The sequence below is a fragment of the Clinocottus analis genome, unplaced genomic scaffold (genome assembly GCF_023055335.1).
Source record: "Clinocottus analis isolate CAN_PGR_092001 unplaced genomic scaffold, fCliAna1.0.p SCAF_1, whole genome shotgun sequence".
Classification (NCBI taxonomy): Eukaryota; Metazoa; Chordata; class Actinopteri; order Perciformes; family Cottidae; genus Clinocottus; species Clinocottus analis.
Genome location: NW_027175820.1, coordinates 3,435,556 through 3,458,811, shown reverse-complemented (window position 1 = coordinate 3,458,811; position 23,256 = coordinate 3,435,556). Strand labels below are relative to the sequence as shown.

The 23,256-nt window shown below is 43.3% G+C and overlaps 3 protein-coding genes across 11 annotated transcripts in view; 2 read left to right on the top strand and 1 right to left on the bottom strand.

Moving 5' to 3' along the window:
* Window positions 1-486: 486 nt before the first annotated feature.
* Window positions 487-4,453, bottom strand: phospho2 (phosphatase, orphan 2). 7 transcript variants are annotated; one of them, XM_068577043.1, is made up of 5 exons: window positions 4,076-4,453; window positions 3,599-3,686; window positions 2,996-3,073; window positions 2,692-2,786; window positions 487-2,395 (listed from the first exon to the last, which is right to left on the bottom strand). In XM_068577043.1, the coding sequence occupies exons 3-5, from the start codon at window positions 3,013-3,015 to the stop codon at window positions 1,839-1,841; spliced, it is 672 nt and encodes a 223-aa protein (XP_068433144.1). In that variant the 5' UTR covers window positions 3,016-3,073; window positions 3,599-3,686; window positions 4,076-4,453; the 3' UTR covers window positions 487-1,838. The 7 variants fall into 7 exon arrangements, with proteins under 7 accessions (XP_068433144.1, XP_068433105.1, XP_068433118.1 ...); XM_068577004.1 differs by having other exon boundaries at window positions 2,988-3,073; window positions 4,076-4,452; XM_068577017.1 differs by having other exon boundaries at window positions 2,988-3,073; window positions 3,599-3,683; window positions 4,076-4,452.
* On the top strand, window positions 4,017-8,582 carry syap1 (synapse associated protein 1). The gene is made up of 9 exons (XM_068576983.1): window positions 4,017-4,318; window positions 4,825-4,943; window positions 5,076-5,142; window positions 5,779-5,852; window positions 5,979-6,118; window positions 6,221-6,372; window positions 7,349-7,398; window positions 7,507-7,663; window positions 7,787-8,582. The coding sequence occupies exons 1-9, from the start codon at window positions 4,114-4,116 to the stop codon at window positions 7,915-7,917; spliced, it is 1,095 nt and encodes a 364-aa protein (XP_068433084.1). The 5' UTR covers window positions 4,017-4,113; the 3' UTR covers window positions 7,918-8,582.
* Window positions 8,583-11,961: 3,379 nt separating this feature from the next.
* The window catches only part of LOC137782783 (myocyte-specific enhancer factor 2A-like), a 36,121-nt gene continuing 24,826 nt past the window's right edge, over window positions 11,962-23,256 (top strand). Inside the window, exons 1-3 of one of the 3 annotated variants that reach the window (XM_068572414.1) lie at window positions 11,962-12,078; window positions 17,566-17,686; window positions 20,699-20,773. The gene's annotated coding sequence lies outside the window, so the exon portion shown is untranslated. The remainder of the gene's footprint in view (window positions 12,079-17,565; window positions 17,687-20,698; window positions 20,774-23,256) is intronic. The other 2 variants (XM_068572404.1, XM_068572431.1) reach the window with 2 other exon arrangements.

The window sequence follows — 23,256 nt, the reverse complement described above, 5'->3', positions numbered from 1 at the left end:
GTCAGCTGTACTTTGTGTTTAGTGACTCACACAAGACATAGTAATATTTAAAATAAACAAAGTAAAACATGTTTTAACTGTCCTTTCATTTATGTCCACCTCACATTTTCCTTTATCTTTGTACGAGTACGTATATATCAGACGTCTCATTTTACTGTACCATTCCTGATATTCTTCACCTCTCACAATCTATATTTTCACCCTTACTTTGTATATTGCCTGTAGCCATGATCTGGTAGGGGAAGCTGAGAGGATCGAGCACTTTGACAGGTGGACCGACTGGATACTTTGGTTTTCTTTGCCTGAATAACCTGCAATATTCTCCACGATAAACGCTGCGTGGCTTAAATGCCCCTCCAGAGACCTCTAATGGACCGCATCGGGTGTTTCTAGTATTTCGTCCACTCCATCGACTATAATCATCTGCAGCGCACACGTCACGGTTCTGACGAAAAGGCATGAAGACACGAGGAATAGAAAGCGATCCAAGAGGTTTCTGGTTTTTAATTGCATCGTTAGAATCACAAAGATTAAAACAAACATCAAATCACATGTCACACGTTGGCTTCACGACGACGTCGAGAACAATCCCTCGGCGAGCGTTTCCATTCACGTTGGAGAAACAAGACCGTCTCCGGGTTTCTCACCGCTGGTACATATGGATCATTTTAATACACCTGGCTGATATTACTAAAATGTGTGAAGCATTGATGGATTCAAAAGAGCAGTTCAGTGCTGGTCTTTTTGTTCATTCATCTTAAATAATTACATTTTCTTTTCTCTCCTTTTTTTTTTAAAGCAGCACATTTTGGATTAATTGCATGAAGAGAAAAACTATTATGCAAAATCAAACTGTGGCTCAGTAATGTTCTCCGACTGTATGATCTTAAAAATTGTAGTAATCAGGTTTTTTTCTATTACAAGTGACGTTGTACTTTCAGTTGATTAAACAACACGAGACCACTTTGACTTATTAGAAACAACGTCTTTGATAAAAATGGATCGACTATTGGGCGGCTGAGGTAAACAAATGTAGAGGTGTTGTGTTTAAAACACTGGCTCCTGAATCTAAAATCATATTTATCTGCGATAAACTTTAATACGCCTTGTTCACTGAAGACATTGTGATATGTCACATGAATGACTCAACGCTTCAGTTTCAGGCTCCTGAGCTGCGCTTAAGGACAAGTCACAATATTTGCTGCAATAGAAAAAAAAGGCTCATTGCAATACAATATATAGTGGTTACACACAGGTAAAGTCACAAGCAGTGTTTTTAAAAGCATATTAGCTGATACACTTTCAAACTCATATTTTAAAACTCTTATTTATATATTAGATTGTAATGACATCCAGTCAAATATTTAAGTTTAAATGTCGCGGAGGCAAAGCTAGCGGACACTGCTAGCGCCGTTAGCTAAGAGCCGCCACGTGGAGAGCCACGAGGAGGCAACAGACGCGCTCTGAACTTCGCACAGAGCACATTTAGGCGACAAGGAGCCGTACGACCATCGAGTGACACACACGCACCCACACACACCCACCAACACACACACACACACACACACGATCCCTCCCTTTTAGCCGAGTGTAAACATTGTTTCTGTACCGTGTAACTGGGCACCGATGGCTCCATTCCCTACCTCCACATCCAAATTAAAAGTAAATCTTTAGTTATAACTGGGAGTCCAAGCTTGTTCGTTACCGTCAAGGGTTTCGACGGAATTTTTTTATAATTTTTCCGACAAAAAAAGTTGTTATCAAAATACCATCTTGGCCATAAATTGCCGCAAGCGCAATACTTCAGTGACAACTTCCAACTGAGACGTCGATCAGTATTACGGCTGCATACTGGCTTTCAGCTCCTGGAGGATCTCGGTGCCGCTGCTCCAGGCTACGACTTTAGCACTGACGGAAGCGCCGTCTTCCAGTTTGGCCAGCAGTTTCTCCAGGGTGAAGCCCTTCCTGGGCATCATGACATCGCGCCCCCTCAGACAGGAAACGGGACAGAGGTCATTCGCGCCGTCGCCGGCGTACAACACCCGCTCGTACTCCACGCCCCTGTCGCCTTGCTCCGACAGGTACCGCTCCAGGACTCTCCTCTTGCAGAGGTTGACGGGGCAGCGGGCGCAGTCGTGAGAGTGGTGGCACTGCACCTCCATGTACCCGAGCTCGTTGAACTTCGCCGGGTTGGTGAAGACCCGGTCGACGGCTGCCTGGAGGCCGGAGGCGCGGAGGATCCAGTCTATGAACATGGAGTTTGAGTCAGAGATGACGATGCAGTCAACGGCGCTCTTGTGGTCCGATATGAACGTCAGCAAGTCCGTCATTCCAGCGGTGAAGGGGATGGTCTCCATCACACTGCGGATCCTGTCGGGGCTGACCTTCTGGTCTCCTGGGTGGACAGATTTAAACAATAAAAAAAAGGTCAGAAGACTAAAGAGTAAGCAGGTTTGTAAGTGATGGCAATATAGTGTCAATGTGCAGATGTGTGAAGGGATCTATGGATGCACCGATGAAAAAACAGCCTGCAAACAGGATCATCAATGAATGAATGGGGAGTTTTTCCTGATCCGATGTGAGGTACTGGGACAGGGCTGTTATGTGTACAGATTGTAAAGCCCCCTGAGGCAAATCTTGTATTTGTGATTTTGGGCTATACAAAATAAAATGAATTGAATGAATCATCACCTATGTAGTTCATGACGCTGCCCATGAACTCTGTCCAGTGGCCATTCCTGTACGAATTCTTCAAAGAGTCCGGAAGAGTCTGACCTGGAAGGCATCTGGGAAGAGAGAAAAAACACACACAAAAAAGTGCTGATGTTAAATAAAACACAGCAAACTGGACTTTGAGCTCCTTGTTGTGCAAACTGTCTTGTTGTACTAAAGATTTTTCATCAAGCATAAAAGAAACGTGCCCAACTTGTGTTTTGTAATGTATTGTATGACATTTCATTGATGGATTCAAGCAATATGTTATTTACTTAATCACCCAAGTGTCACTGTTGTCATCCACCACCGTGTGGTCGAAATCAAACACCATCAGAGTCTTCATTTTCCACCGTTTGAACTGTTTCAAAACAAGAAGACAAAACAAAATGTACAATGAGTCAGTCCTGGCACAATTTGTGATTATAAATATCTCATATTGGGTCCAGTCGTGGCGCTGGGTCAGTTTAGGATAATCTTATCTTTCAGCAGCACAAACCGTGACAGAGCACATTACAAACTGAAAGTTACCAAACCAACTGTTCCACCGCAATACATCGCACTGCTACGCACGCCGATCGGTGCCCCAAACATCAGTTAACACCGAGATCTTTTCAATTAATTCCGTTAGACTGTTAAGGTAAAGTTTAAGCGTGTTGTGTTTTAAATAACCGTTTGTTTTTTTTAAAAGAGGTCTGGTGTAACTTCGTCCAAGTAAACAGCCTTAGCAGCCGCGGCTAATCCCCCCATTGAAACTCTGCTCCAACGAGTAAGATCAGGCTCAGAGAGAATAATAACAGGATAAATACAGTTACTTCAGTACTCAACTTTACCCCAGGTTCAGATATGAGATATTAGGTAAAATTACGATCAACGCCAAACTGACCTCCGACGGACCAGACATTAGTCTTCCTCCTCCGTCGGCGTCTTGTTTCGGTATGACGAAGCTATTCGGGCGTCTTTACCGCCACCTGCTGGTGAAGTGTCACATTTCTTTATCATGACAATTGTAATAACAATTATTATTATAGCAACAGTCGTTCCTGTGTCCCATTAAACAGATACTTAATATTATGTTGCCTTACGTTTTTACAGAGTATGTGGGATTTTATGTAATACAATTTTATGTAATAATACTGCCGTTGTGTGGTATATGTTGTCACATTATGAATGATCAAAAATCACTACCGGACGTGAAGGCACCACTTCGCTTCTTTGAACCACTATGCGGCAGTATTACACAACTCGAATCACAAGCCGTAGAAGAAGAAGAAAAAAACTGTCAGTCTATTTCCTGGTTGCGTAGAGTCAAAAGGACCCCCCACCCCCTTTCTCTTGAGACTGTTTTTTTTACCCCCCCTACCTGTAAAGCTCAAACTCCGTCATTTTATTCCAACCACCATGTTCAGGGGTTTCGGGACGTGGCTGGGCCTGGAGGACCAGGCGGACAACAAGACGACGGGCGACAGGGAGGACCTGAGTGAGCTGCAGCAAGAGGAGAAGGTGGTGGAGGCGCAGAACGAGGTAAACAAACAGCAACCAGCTGACGAGGACGGACAACCGGAGGCGGACCGAGGAAACTCCGAGCTCGGGAAAGGACTCGGCGGTGAGAAAGAAACTGCGTCAAACTAGCAAAGCTCAGTAATTAGCTCAAAGATGTGCTTGGCCATTAATCACAGTGCTGTTAGCTAGTCTGGCTGTGTGTGTTAGCTCGTCTCAAACCAGGTGTTACAGTTTAATATGCGACCGTGTTAACTGGCGACTGTCATCTGAACGCGTCCGTTGTTGTCGTAGTTACATACAGCTGTTCAAAATAGGAAGAACACACGTAGCTTAGCTGCCCTCGTAAATGTCGCATTGTTTAATTTGTATATGATATATTATGTTTATAGAGGTTTTGACACTTTATTTTTCGACAACAACTGACGCGTTCGGCTAAAAAAAGTCACCAGTTAGCAGGGTCGCCTGTTAAACCGTAACACCGGTAAACTAGAACTATTGTAGTTCTAAGTGGATGCAAAACTTTTCTAGCGATAGTCCCACGAGATGATGATGATTGTGATGGGGATTGTAATGATGTTGATTGTGATTATGTTGTTGTCATCTCTGAAGAGTACATCTTTAGCTTCGCGTCCAGTGCCACCAAGAAGATCTCAGAGTCGGTGGTGGGTACCGCTCAAACCATCAAGAAGACGGTCGAGGAAGGAAAGATCGATGGCATCATAGACAAGGCGTGTTGACGGTTATGCAAGAGCAGCAGTATGCTCGGCATGCATGCATGCGTGCATGCATGCAACATTTCATTGACAATTGACACTTTTCTTCTGTCTTATTCAGTATGTATGTGTGTGTGCATTTTGTAGACTTTCCTGGGAGACTTTCATAAGGAGCAAGAGAAGTTCGTCCAGGAGAAGAAGGCCAAGAAATCTGGTACGGTCCAAATCAGGAATCTTCTTCACAATGGGTGATCGATTACTCACGAAGCTAGCGGAAAAGGGAAGTGAAGTTGTTTTAGTCACACAGCAGGGGAGAGGCCGCGGCCAAATCCGACAGACCCCACTGTAAGGCAAGCGTGTCGTTGCAGCTGCGTGGGCTTGGTGAGGATTTGTAGTTTTCATAGCTGTTTAAAAAGTAACATGTCAATATTGGAGACCATTGTAATCAATAGTAATCCAAGCTGGCTGCAATCAGCTTACAATTTGACTGCGAAAAACAATGCAACTTAACGAGTCAGTAACACTGTATGTGTATAGGACCTCATATACAGGACAGTGCTGTCCAAACTGATGGGTGTAGTATAAACAGTCAAACAAATGGACACAACTGCACAGAGAAAACAGAGGTAGTAAAAGGTAGCATGAGAATTAAGTAGTTTTACAACGTGAAATGTTGGGCCAACGTTTGAACATTTGAAATGCCGCGTTGTTACGTATTAAATTAAAAGGCTTTTTTAGTCTGCAATCTTGCAACAGCTTATTCAGAGAGAGAGCTGAAATACCTCCCCAACGGTCTTATATACAGTGTTAAAACACCACTGTGTGTGTGTGTCTGTGTGTGTGTGTCCAGACGTAGCGGTGCCCCCATGGGTCGGCTACAATGAGGAGGAGACCATCCAGCAGCAGATCCTCGCCCTGTCAGCCGTAAGCGAAAGACAACGCGCCACTAGATTGAACGCGCAGACACCGCCCGCGACATCGTCGCTCTTTTATCCCCTGGATAAACTTTTGTGTTCACACCAAGCTCTCTGTCTCGCTGATCGTCAACAGGACAAGAGGAACTTCTTGCGCGACCCTCCTGCCGGTGTTCAGTTCCACTTTGAAATGGAGCAGATGTACCCACTGGCTGCAGTGATGCTGGAGGAGGACCAGCTCCTCAACCGCATGCGCTTCGACCTGGTCCCTAAACAGTCAGTAATCTCCTAGCTGTGTGTGTCTGTGTGTGTCTGTATGTGTCTGTGTGTGTCTGTGTCTATATTAATGCTGATCTATAAATGCAATGTGTTTGACAGTGTGAAGGAGGAGGTTTTCTGGAGGAATTATTTCTACCGGGTGTCTCTGATCAAGCAGTCGGCTCAGCTCACGGCGCTGGCGGCCCAACAGCAGCAGAAGGACGGCGAGGACAGGGCGGCCAGCGTCTCAGCCGAGGACGTCGTCTTAACAGGTCCGACCGGCAACCGCATTCCACCTGCGTTTGCTTCTTTCTTTTACACCTCCATTTGCACCTCCCAACTCGTAAGCTCTGAAAGACTGACGCTTCCCACGATGAACTTCAGCTGCAAGATGCATCAAACTCCTGTTGACTCGTGGTTCTGGTTTACAGATGTCAAATCACCGTTGAACCGGGCACACGTTTCACAAGCTCGACATTTTATCACCACATCAGCAGACAAATCAATCTCTTCCGTTAGTGCCTACAACTCGTGAGACCCCCGTCGGTGAAAAACTGTAGCTACTCGTAGCACACATATCAATAATTCCTCATGTTGTTTATATCGTTTAAAAAAAACTCTGCGGGGTTGACATTTTACAAATCTATGTGCAAAAAATATCAGTGAAAATCACAAATTGGCCTCAATAGGACTATAATCTGTACATATACGACATCCTCTGCCCCGGCACCTCAGGTCTGTTCAGGAAAATATACAATAGAACAACACTATAATTATAACAGTCAGTCCAGATAACAGAAATGATGGAATTAATTTATTTAAAAAACCTAAAACATGAGGTGCACACGGCACGCTCTCCTCTTTCAAACACTATAAATTGTAGTTAGAAAATGTGGTGAGAGAAAATTATCTACCTGGTCACCTTCACATGTCCCTGATTACTGAATAACTTACTACACCACGAACACGGCTGTTGCTCTTATCAAGGTTTCATCATCAGGAGGTTTTTTTTGTCCTCTTGGTGAAGCATCTGATTAGAGACCTGGAAGCAAAAGAATCTAAAGTTGAAGTTCTGGCATGACGGAGCTCTGTAAGGTGGAGAGTCCAAGGTGACCTTAGGGACATGTGAGGGTGTGAGTGTTGTAAGACAGGGCTGTAGTTTTAGAGGACATCCGGGGGTCATGGAGTTACAGGCGCCACACTGATTTGCATATAAAAAACTAACAGCGCTGTATGATTTCCTTGTAGACAACGTCAGACCCAAAACCCCACCAGTTTCCATCGGCGCCTCACAGCAGGTAAGAGCACAGACAAGCAGACTGCCACAATCGTGCTAAAAAAAAAAAAAAAAGCCCAGAGGGACGAGTAACAGCCCGTTGTCCTCTTTCTGTCACGCCTCCCGTCAGCCGCCCCACGAGGAAGAGGAGGAGATGTCGACGAGTCCCGGCGTGTCCGAGTTTGTGAGCGACGCGTTCGACTCGACGGGCATCGACCAGGAGGATCTGAGGAAAGAGATGGAGCAGCTGGTGCTGGACAAGAAGGACAGCGCGCCCTCCGCCGACGGTCAGCTTCATAAGCGTCGGGACGGCGACGAGCGACTGCGTTCCGCGAGTGTCTTTTTTTAAAAAAATTTTAAGTGTGCCGTTTAAAAATACTCACAATCTCGCTTTACTTCTCCCAATTCAGATGAGACGGCGGACTGGGAGAAGGAGCTGCAGCAGGAGCTGCAGGAGTACGAGGTGGTGACCGAGATGGACAACAAGGACGACCAGTGGGACCAGGAGATCGAGAAGATGCTCCAGGCCGACGACAGCTAGGCGGCTGACGCTCGCCGCTCTGGCCCAGAAGGACTGGGTGACCCCGGTGATGCACAAGGGGGGAGGGGAGTGCGGGGTTTCTATCCTATAAAGCGCCCATAACCCGATGACTGTGTACCCAATAATGGCAAGAGTGTGTCACTTCTACTGGAAACGATGGTTGTATCCAGACGTGTTAGTAGTAGTGACGCTACTTCATGGCTCCTTCCTACTTTTATCTACTTGCTTTCCCCTCCCCTCTCTCTTTTTGATAAGGGGGAAGTAAAAAACATAGACGCTGCTAGAGGGCGCTCCAGTACAAGTACAGTGAATTTTATAATGTTGGGGAGATCTTGTTTTAAATGACATAAAACGTTCTATCTCTGTTTCCACTGCTGCTCTCTGGAGGGTTGTACAGTAAAGTTTCGGTATAGTCCTCGTACGGGGAAGTCAAATGTAAAGTTAATGTTCTGTAAATAAAATTTAAAAAAAAGAAAAGATTCTAACACTTTACCTAACTTCACGTTGCATTCCCCTTTCATTGCACCCCGCTATGTCATTTTGTATCTCGTTTTCGTGAACTATCCACATGTTCACGTCTGCGTTTTCTTTTTGTTTCTTTGCAACTGAAATGCTGTATCTTTTTCTGTTTAACCTGTCATCCTTTAATAAATAATTATCTGTCATTATGGACAATATACATCATGTTTAAAGAGGACCACCAAAGACTTTAAAGGACTTTTGCTATAGTTTTGTGAAATAAAGTTAAAACACATGGCACTGATTATTTTTAAACCGGTATATTAAAGGTATCTTTCCACTAAGAGGCAAGTAAGAGAAACAGTCTGGTGATCTATTTTTAGTTATTTTTTTTATTTAAATAGTTTTTTCTTTTATAACTTAGCAGGTAATGTTTTTTTTTAACTTATTTTTTTCATTTGTAAAAAGTTTGGACGGATGAGTTTATTGTTGTCATTTCTTTGTTGTAGTACTCGTGTTGGCCACATGAGGTTGAAGTCAAGTATTTTTAAGTAGTATGGTATTTATCTAAGGTATTTGTCTAAGTGAAAACACTTAATACTAGTTTAACCATGGCCTAATCTCCACCCTTAAGGACTCACAGACTTTGAGGCGAGCTCCCACGAAGTCCGCGAGGGTTCAGTTCTGTCTCATCGTTGAGTGTTTGAGGGCTCTCTGGCCGACATTTTGAGCCCTTCATGAACCCGCCCCGTAAGATGCCACCTTTGCACAAGGGAATTACCCACAATTCAGAGCAATGTGACGTTAAACACGCAGTTCCCATTGGAAGAATGGAGACGAGGTAAACAAAGGCACGTAGGAGTTCAGCCCAATGAAATACCTTTACACTACAACATTACAGATTAAAGATGGAACATAAAAACACGTAATTATACATTTCATTTTGACAAAGTCCCTGAATAGAGACCCCCCATGTGTGTGTACATTGAAAGGACATCTGCATTCTTAAAAACAGGTTGCAAAGTTCAGACTGTGTCAGGTTTTTTCTTCTGAAATATTTTAAATCCACCGTTATTCAATTTCTAAGCTTGGGAACAACTTTTCCAAGTGTGAAGTAGAGGTTTTCATGCTTTACTGAATGGTTGCAATGACTTGTATCTTGAAAGATGAGCAAAGTCGAACCCTGTCGAAAAAAGTAAATATATATTAAAAAATATATATATTAATAATGCATTTGGCTGCACGCTTTCTTTTTGCGATTATGATATGTTGGGATTAATAATCCCACTGCATTGATGTGTTGCATTGTACTGCTTTTTCCCCCAGTTCATGTGGGAGCAAGTCGCCCCTGGAGTTGGAGTCAGTCCAGTCCAGACATGTTTAATCCTCGTCAGAGTCCTTGGTCCTTATTCCACTTCACCAGTTCATCTACCAGAAATGTCTGGAAGGGTTTTTGCGCTGGCTCTTGTCCCAGAAGAAGGAGGTTTTGGGATTTTTATTGACAAAATGTGAAAACAGAATATATTTGATCACAACTAGTGAGGATGGGGATGTGGGATGAACTGCCTGGAGGTGGAACGACTCCAAAGATGTGGAGGCTGACTCCAGCCCTGGCTCAGCCTGCCGGTCTGGGCCTACAGCTGCACACCTGGTGGGCCCTGAATGCAGCACAGGTGGGTTCTCTGCGTACTCCGTATGTCCTGGACGCGGAGAGCAACGAGCAACGGGGCTGTTCAGATTGGTGATGGAGCTCCCGGATGAGGAGGGTCGATATCTCTGCTTTTTGTGTATCACAAAACACGTCATATCCAAGTGAGAAAAAAAAGAAGCAAATTCCCAGTTTGGTTTTGTTTTAACTGTATTTCAGCAGGCACTGTCCCGCTGAGGAAGGGCCACATTGAGGCCTTGGAAGGACAGCCTTCATGCTACCAGCAGTCTGTGGGCAGAGACAGAGTCATTTCATTAGATTTAGCTGACGCTTTTATCCAAAGTGACTTTACAATAAGTGCATTCAACTGTGAGTACAAACTCAGAACAACAAGAATCAAGAAAGTACGTTTTCTTCAATAAAGTTAAACTACAAAGTGCTATAAATCAGTGCCATTTAAGTGCTACTAAAGTTCTACTTACTTTCCTTGTTCAAGGTGCAGTCAAAAAAAGATGTGTTTTTAGTTTTCGACAGAAGATGTTAGACTTTCTGTTGTCCTGAAGTCAATGGGGAGCTCATTCCACCATTGAGGAGCCAGGACAGCAAACAGTCGTGACTTAGTTGAGTGTTTAGCTCGCAGTGACGGAGTCAAAAACACACACTACAAACTCATAGAACACAGAACACAGTGTCACTGTGATGGTTTGTTGTTGTTGCTTCCTGGCTTATGAAGAAGTGTTGATTGGTGGCGTAATCCTCTGGTTTTAACATATCTGATCTCTAGTGATTGCTGTTGCTGTGTTTGAAACCAGCGCTTCGGCTGTCATCTGACACAAGGACACATGATGGCACCAGAGATTTCTTTTTTGCTTTTCCCATCTGACGGCCTAATGCTGGAATGGCTTGTTTTGTGCGTTTAAAACTCAGTATCCAGTTTGCAAAGAATCTGGAAGAGGTTCATTACGCCTCTTTTCTTTTGTTGGGATGTGTCCAGCTTGGGCACATTTAAAAGATGGTTGCTCTTTATGAAATACTTGAAAGACTTGCTGTATTTTACGCATGAAAGTATTCTGAAAATATAGCCTTCTGCTAGAGAAGAGAGAAAACAATCCACAGTTGGAAAGACAATCCAAATTTTTCACATCATTCTTTCAAAGGAAACTTCTTTCACTGACCAAATTAACATTTCATCCAACAGCTTACACTTTCTGTCGTGGAAAAATGGCAGATACAGAATATCATCACTGAGAATTATTTGACACCTCTCTGCACTTTTGAAAACCTGCTCAATAGTTAAAGTGCTAATAACGATAATGATTATTTATGTATATGTTATAGCTTTTGAAAATCGCACTGTGACGCTAGTGGTGACTTACACGTGGCTTTATCAGCAGATCTTCTCAGCTGCTTCAGAAACTGGAATCTGTGACTTTTCAGTCACAAGTTTTCATCTTCTTCCTTCAGGCCGGAGCGAAAGGAAATACCAGTTATTACACTGGGCTTGTGTTTGGCTCGGTACCAGCAGATCAGTCTGGTAGGCCGATCAATTTATCAATTCTCCCTGAAAAAAAATGACATTATATAGTTGTTTTTTTATCACTTTGAGATATGGGACTTCTTTTATCTGAATGTTTACCAAAGCTTAGCTACTCCCAAATACATATGTTCAAAGGGTTTAACACGTGCACACAATTACTTGTACACTATAATAAATTAATAAATCACTTATACACACATGCAATTACATTTTATATAACTTCAGATTCATACATATACTGTACAGGGGAAGGAAGGTCCAAATACACACACACACACACACACACACACACACACACACACACACACACACACACACACACACACATGCGCACAAACACACACGCATGTACACGCGCACTCTCTCGGTGGGAGGAGCTCAAGCTCGCGCTCGTGCTCCTCTGAGTTTGTCAGTTTCCTAAATATAGTGGACGGGGATTTGTCCCTGCGTGTTTGTTTTTTTGCCGGAACGCGTTGATACAGAAAGATGTGCAGTGTTTACGCAGGAGCACAGAGGGGTAAGTCGTCCGTCTTTACGCGTGGGGAGAAGAAGAAAAAAGTATTTTATTTGAACTGCGTGTGTTCTCCGCTCTCGAGACCGAGGGAAGCCGCTGCTCTTCATGGACCGTTACATGTCCCGATAGTGCTGTCGAGGCGTCCCGGCAGTGTTTCCCTTTAAAAAAACAACCTGGAAGTAGACGCACAACTGAATGTATACGTGAAACCACGGCTTCACGGCTGTACTTCGGCTTTGGTTGTGTGTTTCGGTGACATTACGTCCACTGTAGCCTCCATGTGAAGGACCCAAAGGTGCCATGATGGAGAGAGCTTCATACCACTTTGATTCACCGGTTAGCTGGTTGCCCCAATCTTTTCTCGAACACTTCGACTACTACTACTACTACTGCTACTACTACTACTACTACTACTACTACTGCTATTACTACTGCTATTACTACTACACCCTCCCTCTTTCTCAATGTAGCTTATTGAAAGCAAAACCCCCCAAAAGTGTCGTGTTTGTATTATACTTCATGAGAGGAGGGGTACTTAAAGTCATATTGGACGTGTTTCAGTACTAGTACAGTGACGTCACACAGTGGTGTCGGAGAGTGTTTGACCACTCCACTTGGTCCAAGAGTATCGCAGGTATGTTATGTGGAGTTAAATTGAAGTTTTAAAGAGCTGTCAGGATATACCAACCTCGTATACGTGCTGTTTGCTGAGGAACTGAACGACTGGACACCGTGAAGGGTGAGTGACACTTCAAGGATTGCGTCACTGACGGTTTTAGTAACTACAATTGACTTTTTTGTCCATTTGATCAGAGCTGATGTGTTTTTGTTGTCAAATGACAAACACAACACTTCCATGCTCATATGTTTGTTGGGTTAGCGTTATTGAGTGCTGCGATGTTTCCTCTTGTCTGTACTGTCCACAAAGAGATCCCTTCCTAAAGAATTTGAGTGTAGGTGACACATATTCACAGCCTTCAAGTTCAGCGAAAGCAGCCAGCCTTTAAGAAGAGATCTCTCTTTGTGGCCACAATTGACAACATTCAGTAATGCCAACGTTGATATGGGCATAACATTTAAATCTACATGATGAAAAATAATAATAATAATTCAAGAAAACTGCTGATTTTCATCATTATTAAACATGAACTATTGAACGTTACATTTGTGATGTGAGGCAACACCAAAATAGAGAACAATGGCAACGAATGGTGAATCTTGCACGGAAATTCAATCACCAAAAACAATGTCGGTAGAAAAAGAGAGAATGTCAAAACTCAATGTTCACAAACGCTGCTCTTTATTTATTTATTTACTTTCATACACTTGACAAACTGACGGGCGAGTGAGCAGAGGTTCCAGTGTAAAGGCGGCGTGAAGTTGGTCTAGTTTAACTCCCATAAACTGGTGAGGGCCTGGAGGGAATTCTCCAAAAAAATAGTTGAAAGTTGTTTTGGAACGAATGCCTTTATTTATTCTTTCTTCCTTGAATTACTCTCCCTCAGAGCCTCGAAACTCGTAGTTCAGTCTCTCAATCTTAAATTGTTCAGAAGATTATCGTGTTCAGAGATATTTGTTTCGGAGTGTGGTTTCTGTCATATGACTGGATGACTGGATAACTTCACTGATGCAGTATTTTATCGCTAAAACAATTTTACAGCACTTTTTGATGGACATGAGTAAAGGGAAAACCATGAGCTCAACATTCCACAATGGACCAATATTGAAAAAGGTCTGATGCTCAGGTAAAGTGAGAAGTGGCCGGCGAATATATAGACCGTGTTCAGGCCTCTTTTGGTGCCCTGCTGCCTTGTCCCCGCTCTTTGTTTTCATATTTCATTAGCAGGTCCAGCAGCATGAAGCATCACCTTCAATTATCCTCCCTGTCAGCGGTCTGACAGTGCCTGTCTGCTGGCTTTAGTGATTACAGGCTTCAGGGGACAGGTAATCAGGTCATGGTTACACTGTCACCCTGTTAGACTGCTGAGACCACAGGGAGCATATGGGATGAAAGAACTCTCCCATATCCACTCGGTTATAGCTGTCTGGTCTGGAGCAGGATATGCTTTGCATTGCAATGAAATGTGTTGCTAGTTCAGATATCACGTGGACGACATTAAGGATAATGGGTTTCTGTAATGAGCCAATAACACAGCCGGAGTTAGCGCGTATATGTACCTTTGTTGTCTCCCATGTAGTTATATATATATATATATATACTATATGTTATAATATTAGTTTTAACTTCTCTTCCAGTTTGTGAATGCACACTTAACCATGTCCATGTGAGCATGTAGACATTAGCATTTAACTCAAAATACCACTGTGCCTATGGAGACCAAAACCTCAAAGTTCAAAGGAGAATTCAAATATCCAGACATCTTTATAGCTATCCAGAACATCTTGTGCATAATGGACCGTACATGCACATAATGTTGTGATTACTTTAAATCTGATTACAATGTACAGTATGTTTTAACAGTTTTGTTTTTTTCCCAACATTATTGTCAAGTTCCTACGTATTTTTTCGCCAACTCTTGCCCAACTTGACTGGCTGGTACATTTGGTCCAAAGGACGCACGGGACAACTCTTTCCAACACAGCTGGAACTTTATTGTTTCTCTTAATATTTGAAAATTCTTGGCTGGTTAGTCCATTTAGACAACCAAGACAAACAAACAAGCAAAAAGTTATACAAACATGTAGCTAAATTTAACAAATTCAATTCAACAAAATAAATAGCTGCATTACCAGTGGCTTCTCTGGCAGAACCACGTGTTGACTCCTATTCTGTCTGTCAGCAGCCTGCACTGGCCTACAGTGCATTATGGGACTCACAGTCTTTTCTGTCTCTTTATTTCCTCTCTATTTTCCTTTTGGCAAAGTAATGTAACTTGAACTCCACAATTATCATTATTGGTTGTGTAACACAGGCCGAATAAGATGTAAGTTAACATAACTTCCATATTCCTACAAAAGTTCGGTCACCCCATTCACAGAAGGTTGTGACTCAAAGGGACCCAACCCTCAGCCTTCTCTGCATCACTTACCACACAGTCAGCAATGTGGACAGTGCAGCATGGAAAAGGCATTGTCAAGATTGACAACACACTAGGAAAAAATGTTAAACATACAGGGTTTTTTTTTCACCCGTCTGACAAAACAAGACGGGACACCCTCTAAAAACTGGTTATCATTCTGGATTTTTGATATTGTTTCATGAGAACGCCACTGTGTCCGAGTGTTATTGGACTGGAAACATTGGCTCCCTTCCCATTTAAACAAATGCACTTGGTCTATATGCTTAAGCAATCTGATTGCATTTTACACAAAACATTTTGTTGCTGAAGAGTGGGTCACTTTATTTATTTTGTCGGCATTGTAATTACCGGTTGTGCTGAGATTGTCTAAACTCACTCCCATCGATTCAAGATGGCGCCGCAGATGGCCGCCTCGGTGTGTCGGTGCTCATTGTTTGTTGTTGTTTTTGTCTTAAACACTGTTTTCTGCTGCGATTCCCAGAGCTCTTTCACCACATATGAGCTCATAAACATCAGGGGAACAATTCCAGCGGATTTATTTCCAACTTTTTTGTTAACTTACACATTGCCCTCATTTGTGAAAACATTCCTGGCAATAAACAGTTTCTAATTCTGAATCTGAAAAAAAAAGAGCCGAGCTTAGTATATTTCGTCAGCGGCAGAAGTGATTCATGTCAGCTAATGTCATGGTTGCTTGCAGGTTGATAGAGTTATATCTTTACTTGTGCAAGCTTTGTAAACTGAACAGGATGAAGACAAGTGAGAAGCTGAACTGACCTCTGAAACCAGAATTCAACAAGATACCTGGATGCCAATACTTTGATTGTCTATCACCGACAGCCTCCATACTATTTTTTCTTTACATCTGGTGCTAAACATTGTGTTGACGCCTATATTTGGCCACTGTAAAAGGTCAAATACCAACGCCATCTCCTGAAAACATATATAACACACAACGACTGCACTGTCAGCAAGAAAAGGCAGAAAATATGTCAGGTCTAAGATGGTCTAATGGCACTCTGCCATGCAAGAAGAAGAGGTCTGATGAACTCGTAATGTAGGTTGTTGAATCAGTTAGTGACAGGGTATAAAAAGCGGATAACTCCATACACCAACCTATTTTAAGGCCCTGTCCCTCGAAAATGTCATACCCAAACATAAAAGGGTGTATCTCTGCAACCACTAGGTCTACTTGGGTACACATGTGAGATTTTGTTCAGATGTGTAAATATCAGTCTATATGTTATTAGTTAAGAGTAAATGAAGACATTTGAATTTTTCTCATGTACAAAACCATATATTTCTCTTGTATATTACTTATGGTGTTCAATACATCCAAATACAGCAGTTTTGGGCTTTTAAAAAAAATATAAAACAAGCTATGATTTACAGTTTTAAATAAGAATTGCTCAGTCTGCCGGATTGGTTTTTATCAATCAAAGTCAGAAAATATCACCTTTGTGTCAGCTTTAAATGAATGGACATATGGGTATTGTGGAAACACAAGCCGTTACCAGTACCATGACCGCTCGCCCACCCTGGCAGTTGGGTTACCCCCGTGCGGCTGTATGGAGTCCATGTGTTCCCCGGCGGTATTTCCTTTCCCTCCTAGTTTCCCTAATGATAGAATATTTGGGGCCTTGTGGTAAACAGAAATAGCAACACTTCTGAAGGGAAGGCTTCTCTTTATGCACCACACGCTGAAGAAATAGAAGCACCACTGTATGTGTGTGTGTGTGTGTGTGTGTGTGTGTGTGTGTGTGTGTGTGTGTGTGTGTGTGTGTGTGTGTGTGTGTGTGTGTGTGTGTGTATTTTACCGTGGGTGCTATTTTGAGTCCTCCGTGACCGACTGACTGACTGACTTTTGTTTTTTCTAGTCAATTACATGGCGGGGCCCAAGCCAACGCGGGCTGCTCCTGTGCGGACTAATGCATTTCTTATCCACATTGATTAGCCGTGGCGACGCCCAGCCGAGCCAATGACATGCCGCGTCTCACACACGGCAAAGAAGATGAGCGGTTGAGATGTCTCCTCTTGCTGCGGGAGGCTTGTTGTTGCGCGCTTGTTGCCTCGTCTGTGCTGATGCTAACATCCAGACTGATGCGATTACAGAACAGCGGAGGCTCATTAGTTCTGTCTGCTGCGCTTCAATCCTCAAGTGTTTCTGACGTAGATGCTCACGGAAGATTCCCCTTCTGTGTGATGTGTTCATGCAGGCATCATAATGTCTGTTTGGGGAAAAGTCCTTCTCTTTTTTTTACTGATTGTTTCATCACATCCCAAGAAATATGGCGTCCTTCGTCACAGATGTGTCGATCACCTTTCCCTTTTTTTTTTGTTGTCAATTCAAAAATGAATGTCTTGCAGTTGCAAATACAAATATATTTATATATTTTTTGTATTGTACTCGAGGCTTTAACTGCGGCGTTCGCTTGTTTTTTTCTTTCAGAATCTCAGAGCTGAAAGAGGAGTTGCTGTCGGTAAAATTGTCTCCCCTTGTATCCGTTCTCTGAGCTAAAGGCTGCAGAAGAGTTCCTCCTGCTGCCAGGGCACATACCAAACACTTTCAGGTAATACCTATTTAGGAATTCACTCATGCCTTTCTTACATTTCTTGCAGCAGCTCTTAACAAAAATCCAACCCAAAGTGTCTGTCACCCAATGCCAAAAACAGTTTTATTGATTTCTGGCTTTACTTGGACCATATCTTTTCTCCTTCGCTTGTGGACTGTGATGACTTATAATCAAAACTATTCAAGCTTTAAATGTCATAAAACCACAATTTCAGTTAATTGCTACAAATAAGCTACAGTGAGCCCAGCGCAGACTATTTACGGAAATGTTCAGAACTGCGTCATGGTGAACCTGATTAGAATGACTTGCGGAGAGTGTTGAAGGGGTCAGGGGAAATATAAAAGTTATTTTATGTGTTTCTTTCTTAGGGAAGTACAATTACAAATGCAATCATGTTTACTGTGTTGAGCAATCCCTTCTAGTGAAGGTGACCTCTCCTCTCCTCTCCTCTCCTCTCCGCTTGCTGTGATTTCTTGAAGAGCTCCTGATCTGATGATATTGGACTTGAGAACTCGGGGGTGCTCCAGTAATCAAGCCTCAGCTAGTCCAGCCAAACCTCTGGATGCCTTCTGTTTGACCGCCAGGCCACACACATACACACAGACCCCAGCACGTTTTGATGCTTGAAAGAGCTCAGAAATTACACTCAAGAAATACAGAAATCAAATGAAACAATTTCCAAATATTAGCCTCGCAAACTACTTTCCTGCAGTCATATAAATCTTCCTTTGTTGCTCACGGTAAATAGGTTCCCCCTCTGCTCTGCCAAGTCAAACAGTAATGTTGGGTCAATGTAAGCGTGGCTTGGCTTAATTAAACTCAGTGTTGATTTGCAGATACAGAGTCCAGACCAGAGAGTGTTTTGGGTTTGCTCAGAGTCCTGCCTCTGGTCTTAACGGTGCCAACACTTCATTAAAGCTGGCTGCACACGGAGAGTTGAGGACTAGGTTAGAACAGCAACTTCCACTGACTGTTAGCTTCTCAAACTCTGGTCGACTTGGAGCGCTTCTGACTGATAAATACAAAAAAAAGAGAAATTATTTTAAAAAAAATGAATGTCCTTGTCCTTGTAACCAATCTTACTTTTAGATAGGGCTGCCACACTCCAAAAAAGGGCGCAGGACACTTTAAATATCCTCCAATACAGTTGCTCGAAGGCAAATCTGATTAAATCCAGTCCTCTGGCTTATTTTGCTGAGTTTTGACATCATCTTCCATTCCCTGGTTGTGTTATTTAAAGACTTGTGCCGTCTTTTTGAGGAAAAAAAAAAGGATCTGAATGATATGTGGCGATGTTAGTCTGCTGATTGACTTCAGCTCCTTTCTGTAGCTCGTTAATTGTATTACGTGAGTCTTGGTATCTTAAATTAAGGTCAGGTAAGAATTAATATCGTGTCAATAACAATCTGGCGATGGGGTTGTCTACAAATTGAAGTCGGCTCGCCTCGCTGTGTTCCTCGCTGTTCATGCGAGTGTTAATTTCCCACAGAAGCGCCCCAGTGTGAGCTCACATGCGGGCTTTCAGCAATTATACGCCATAATCCCAGGTGACCCAGCTGTTCCCAGATGCAATATCTCTCCTCATGCCAGCAGTTCGGTGAAAGAGAAATAACTGAGTAAATGTGCACGTCTTCATGATTCCTCCTCGGTGAAATCAAGCTTTACCAGCTGCTAACAAATTAATAACTAATTCTGAAATTACACGGAAATAGCGTTTCTTGTTAGTCTTTAGACACCGTAGATACAGAAAGAATGGAGGAGGAATGACTTGAATAACGGCTCCTACTGAACTCTACTTGTCCCGTACATATCCCATCTTGAAAGAGAGTCTACTGTTTATCCCGTGTGTGTGTGTCTGTGTGTGTGTGTGCGGTGTTCAGGGTGGGGTATAGGAGATGGCCCGATGGACCCTCAGGATAGAGGGGCTCAGATCTGCTTTCCATCGCTTCACAACATTAAAAGGATGATCTTACTTTGCTGAAAGCACAGAATTTCAATGAGAGCAGGAACAAACAGATATGTTAAAGAATTCATTATAATATCATTTAGTAGATCAAAGGCTGGAGATACTTTTCAGCAATGACGCCGTGTGGCTCTGCGAACTCATCTGCAGTGAGCAGAGAAGATTTACATAAGGAATGTATTTGTGTGACTGGAGCGTGCCTTACTTTCTAAGCTGATATCAGAGCATACATGGAAAATCTATGGCGCTCCTTTGTCTTTAGCGTCGCGGTCAAGACACATTTTATTTTTCGACCCGGTATTCAAAAGTGCATGAATTGATAAAAAATCTGTAAACTTTTTTTGCGCTTGGTGCCAAAAAGGTCGCGTACAGATGAAAACAGCTGCCCGCCCGAGCTAAAGAAATGAAGCTATGACGGCGCTAAGACTTGATCCAGAAAGTAAAGTTATAGCCAGACTGCTAAACGGTGAGCTGAGCTCACTGTGCAGCTCTGCAAGAAGAAGAGAAGCTGCAGATTTTGGATGAATCAAACTTACTTTCAAAATCAAGGGTGCAAGAAATAGCTCCTCCCACTTTGTAACTCTATACCATCGAGCTTCAGATCAGCAAGATTTATAGACGCATCTGGCAAAGTGGATGAATCTTGGTTCTAGGAGAGCCATGTGTCTTTGATGTCTCAACACGTTCAGCTCGGATTTGCTTGCACCATAATGACGTTTTATTTTATTTTTTTTCTTTTATTTTAGCTTGCTTCTTTGCCCGATGTTGTTGATGGAAATTAAGCTGGTCAATGATGTGTTTCTTAGGCGTCACAATTTTTATCAGAGATTTTCCTTCCTGGAACAATCACATCTATTTCTTTACTAATTTTCCCCAAAGAAATACGCAGTTTATTCTCAGAATATGTGAGATTTGTATAAAGGCCTTCGCCAATAATACAGAAAATGCTAAATGGGCTAGAAGTCGACCACCTGCACATGTATTGAGCCGTGTATTGAGTGTGTCCGTCTGTGACAGTAAATCCCGGGACACTTTTTTTCCTCCAGTCTGCCCGTGATGTGGTCGACACGGCACTCATTGAAGGCCTAAGTCTGAAACCCACCGCCCGCCGCTGCCAAATTGTGAGTGTCTTTGGGGGTCTTTGACATGGAATTGTCTGGAAGCAGCTGCGGTTGTGTTTTAATTGTGTTTAATTACCTTTTATTGGTCTATTTGAGCTGCAGGCCTCTTTTGATTGTTGTAAATATTATTCCATTACATGCTTCATGATTACAGATGGGAAAGCAGACATTTAACCGGAACATTTAACTTCAGTCTGAGACCACTTCGCCTGAGTATCACAGCTGATACCTTTGCAGCGTAGCGTGACGAGGGCAGGGGTGCAAAAATTGACTTTTTGTGTCCGTATTGGCGGTTCAGCTGAAGACCAATTAGTGTTTTCACGAACGGAACAGAGCACATGGAAGCAGAGCCATATTTTTTTTACGGGGCAGCTTGTGTTTCCATCTGTGTTGCCGGCATGACATCAACGTCTCTTTGTTGAGACAGGAAAATCTTATCCCACTGCCACTGTCATAAAAAAGCAACACAATAATGAAATGACATCACAGCGAGCCAGTGACTTTTAAATGAGTCGACTGCTGTCTTGGAGTTTTTACAAGGCTGGGACATTGTGAGCGCGACACGCTGGATAACTGCAGCCCTGGAGCTACGGGCTTATTGAGTGTGAAACTCACTCATTTATTAGCGTTTGTTTTGTCTCCTTGTGGCCTGACGTTAACGCACACGCTCACGGAGCCTCTTTTTTTTTCTCTACACACATCTTCTCACAGTTGCTCCCACTTGACACAGCATCTTAGTTTGCTAACTGAGAGTCGGGTGGCATGGCAGATGACACTTTAAGTCTTATAATCTCCTTGGCCTTCAGCCTGGCATTAAATGTGCCGGGCTGCTGGTGGAGGGAGATGAGTTTAATTAATACATTTCAGGCAAAAAACTCATTAGCTCGGTGACCTGCTAAAGCAGCAGAGGCCAGCGTCGATACTCCGGCTGCATGACACCAGAGGCGAGCCTGTCTGACTGGGTGATGAATTAATCACAGTCCGTGCTCCTGCCGTGCCTGGCAGCAGACAAACAGCAGCACTTGGCTTCCTTGTCCCCGCCTCGCCATTATTATAGTGCATATGTGCATTTGTCTTATTTAGTGTTGATATATGTGCTTGTACTGTAGGTACACTCTTATTTTGCTTTGATGTGAATTAGTTTTGTCGATACGTTACCGCCGTCTGTCTGTCGACGAGTTGCATTACGTTAAAATAATAGAAATGTGCCTCTCTAGCTATCTCTGGCTCATTTACAGTTTTACTGATGATCAGTGTGCAATGTCCCTGCACACAGTAAGCCGAAGAAAAGGCGGGGAAGCGGAAAGTTTTAACATTGACTTTACTGAACCTCGGCTTTTGTCATTGGGCACAGACACAAGGAGACTCATTTGTAGTTGTCGTTGCTGGTCGCCACGTGTGCATTAACTTCCACTTTGCCAGAGATTCTTTGTATCGCGCCGGAGCATCATTTGCATGAGAAAAATGCTAATTTCACCGCGGCTTCTTTTAAGTAGCTGTAACTCCATTATGTTTTTACATAAATTGTCACTCGCTTTCCTGACATCAAAGACGACTCTTATTCACGACTGGGTGTGCGGGGAGGGTCGGCACACTGACTGCTACTCTAAACAGGCCAGTATTAAACACTTCAGACGGTAAACAAGCCTGATCTCACTCCACCTCCCTTAGGGGAGCAGGTCCACAACAGAGCCTGCCTGTTTACCATGGCTAAGTTCCCCGAAGAACTTTTTTTTTCTTCATAAAACTCCACTTATGAGAACTTCAAAGAATGACCGGTGGCAGGCGGGGGAGAAGAATCTTCTATCAGTCCGCCTAGTTATGCCTTGAGCAAGAGAGCAAGAGAGCCGGAGAGCCGCTCTCTCTCTCTCTCTCTCGCTCTCACCCTGATGATGGAAACGATGCAAATAAGATGCTCGGGAGAAGGAGGGCACGATTGAGCTAAAAGAGAGAGCAAGGAGCTGCAGGGAAGGTAAAGACGTGAATAAGGAATGTAATCGGTGTCATCAGTCCTGAACACTTCTGTGAACTGAGATGAAGAAGGAAAACTCTCTTATCTTCCAGCAAATGGCCACGAATCTCACCACGGCTGTGTCTGCACACAGCCGTGGTGAGATTCGTGGCCATTTTGGTGACAACCAGGCCCCGTTCAACAGTCAACCGAGCCCAAAATGATGCTCGGACTCGCACGTTGAGACAGCGGTTCCTTTTATTGCGCCGGTGGCAGAAGGCTGTGGGGGTGTATCTAGTGGTGCATGCTAGGTAGCAGCAGCTTGACGCCTCATTGATTCACTGTTGGAGGGACTGGAGCAGAGGTCACGGCGGGGTCAACGCAATTAGAGATGAACCCATGGTCTTTAATGAGGAGGAGGGATGAAAGGGCTGCCAATTACTCTGTGCCGCTTTGTACCAAAAAAACAACCTGGCGCCGTTAAGGCCCAGCGTGATCTAACCTTCAGCAGCTCTGACTGTTTATTCTTTAC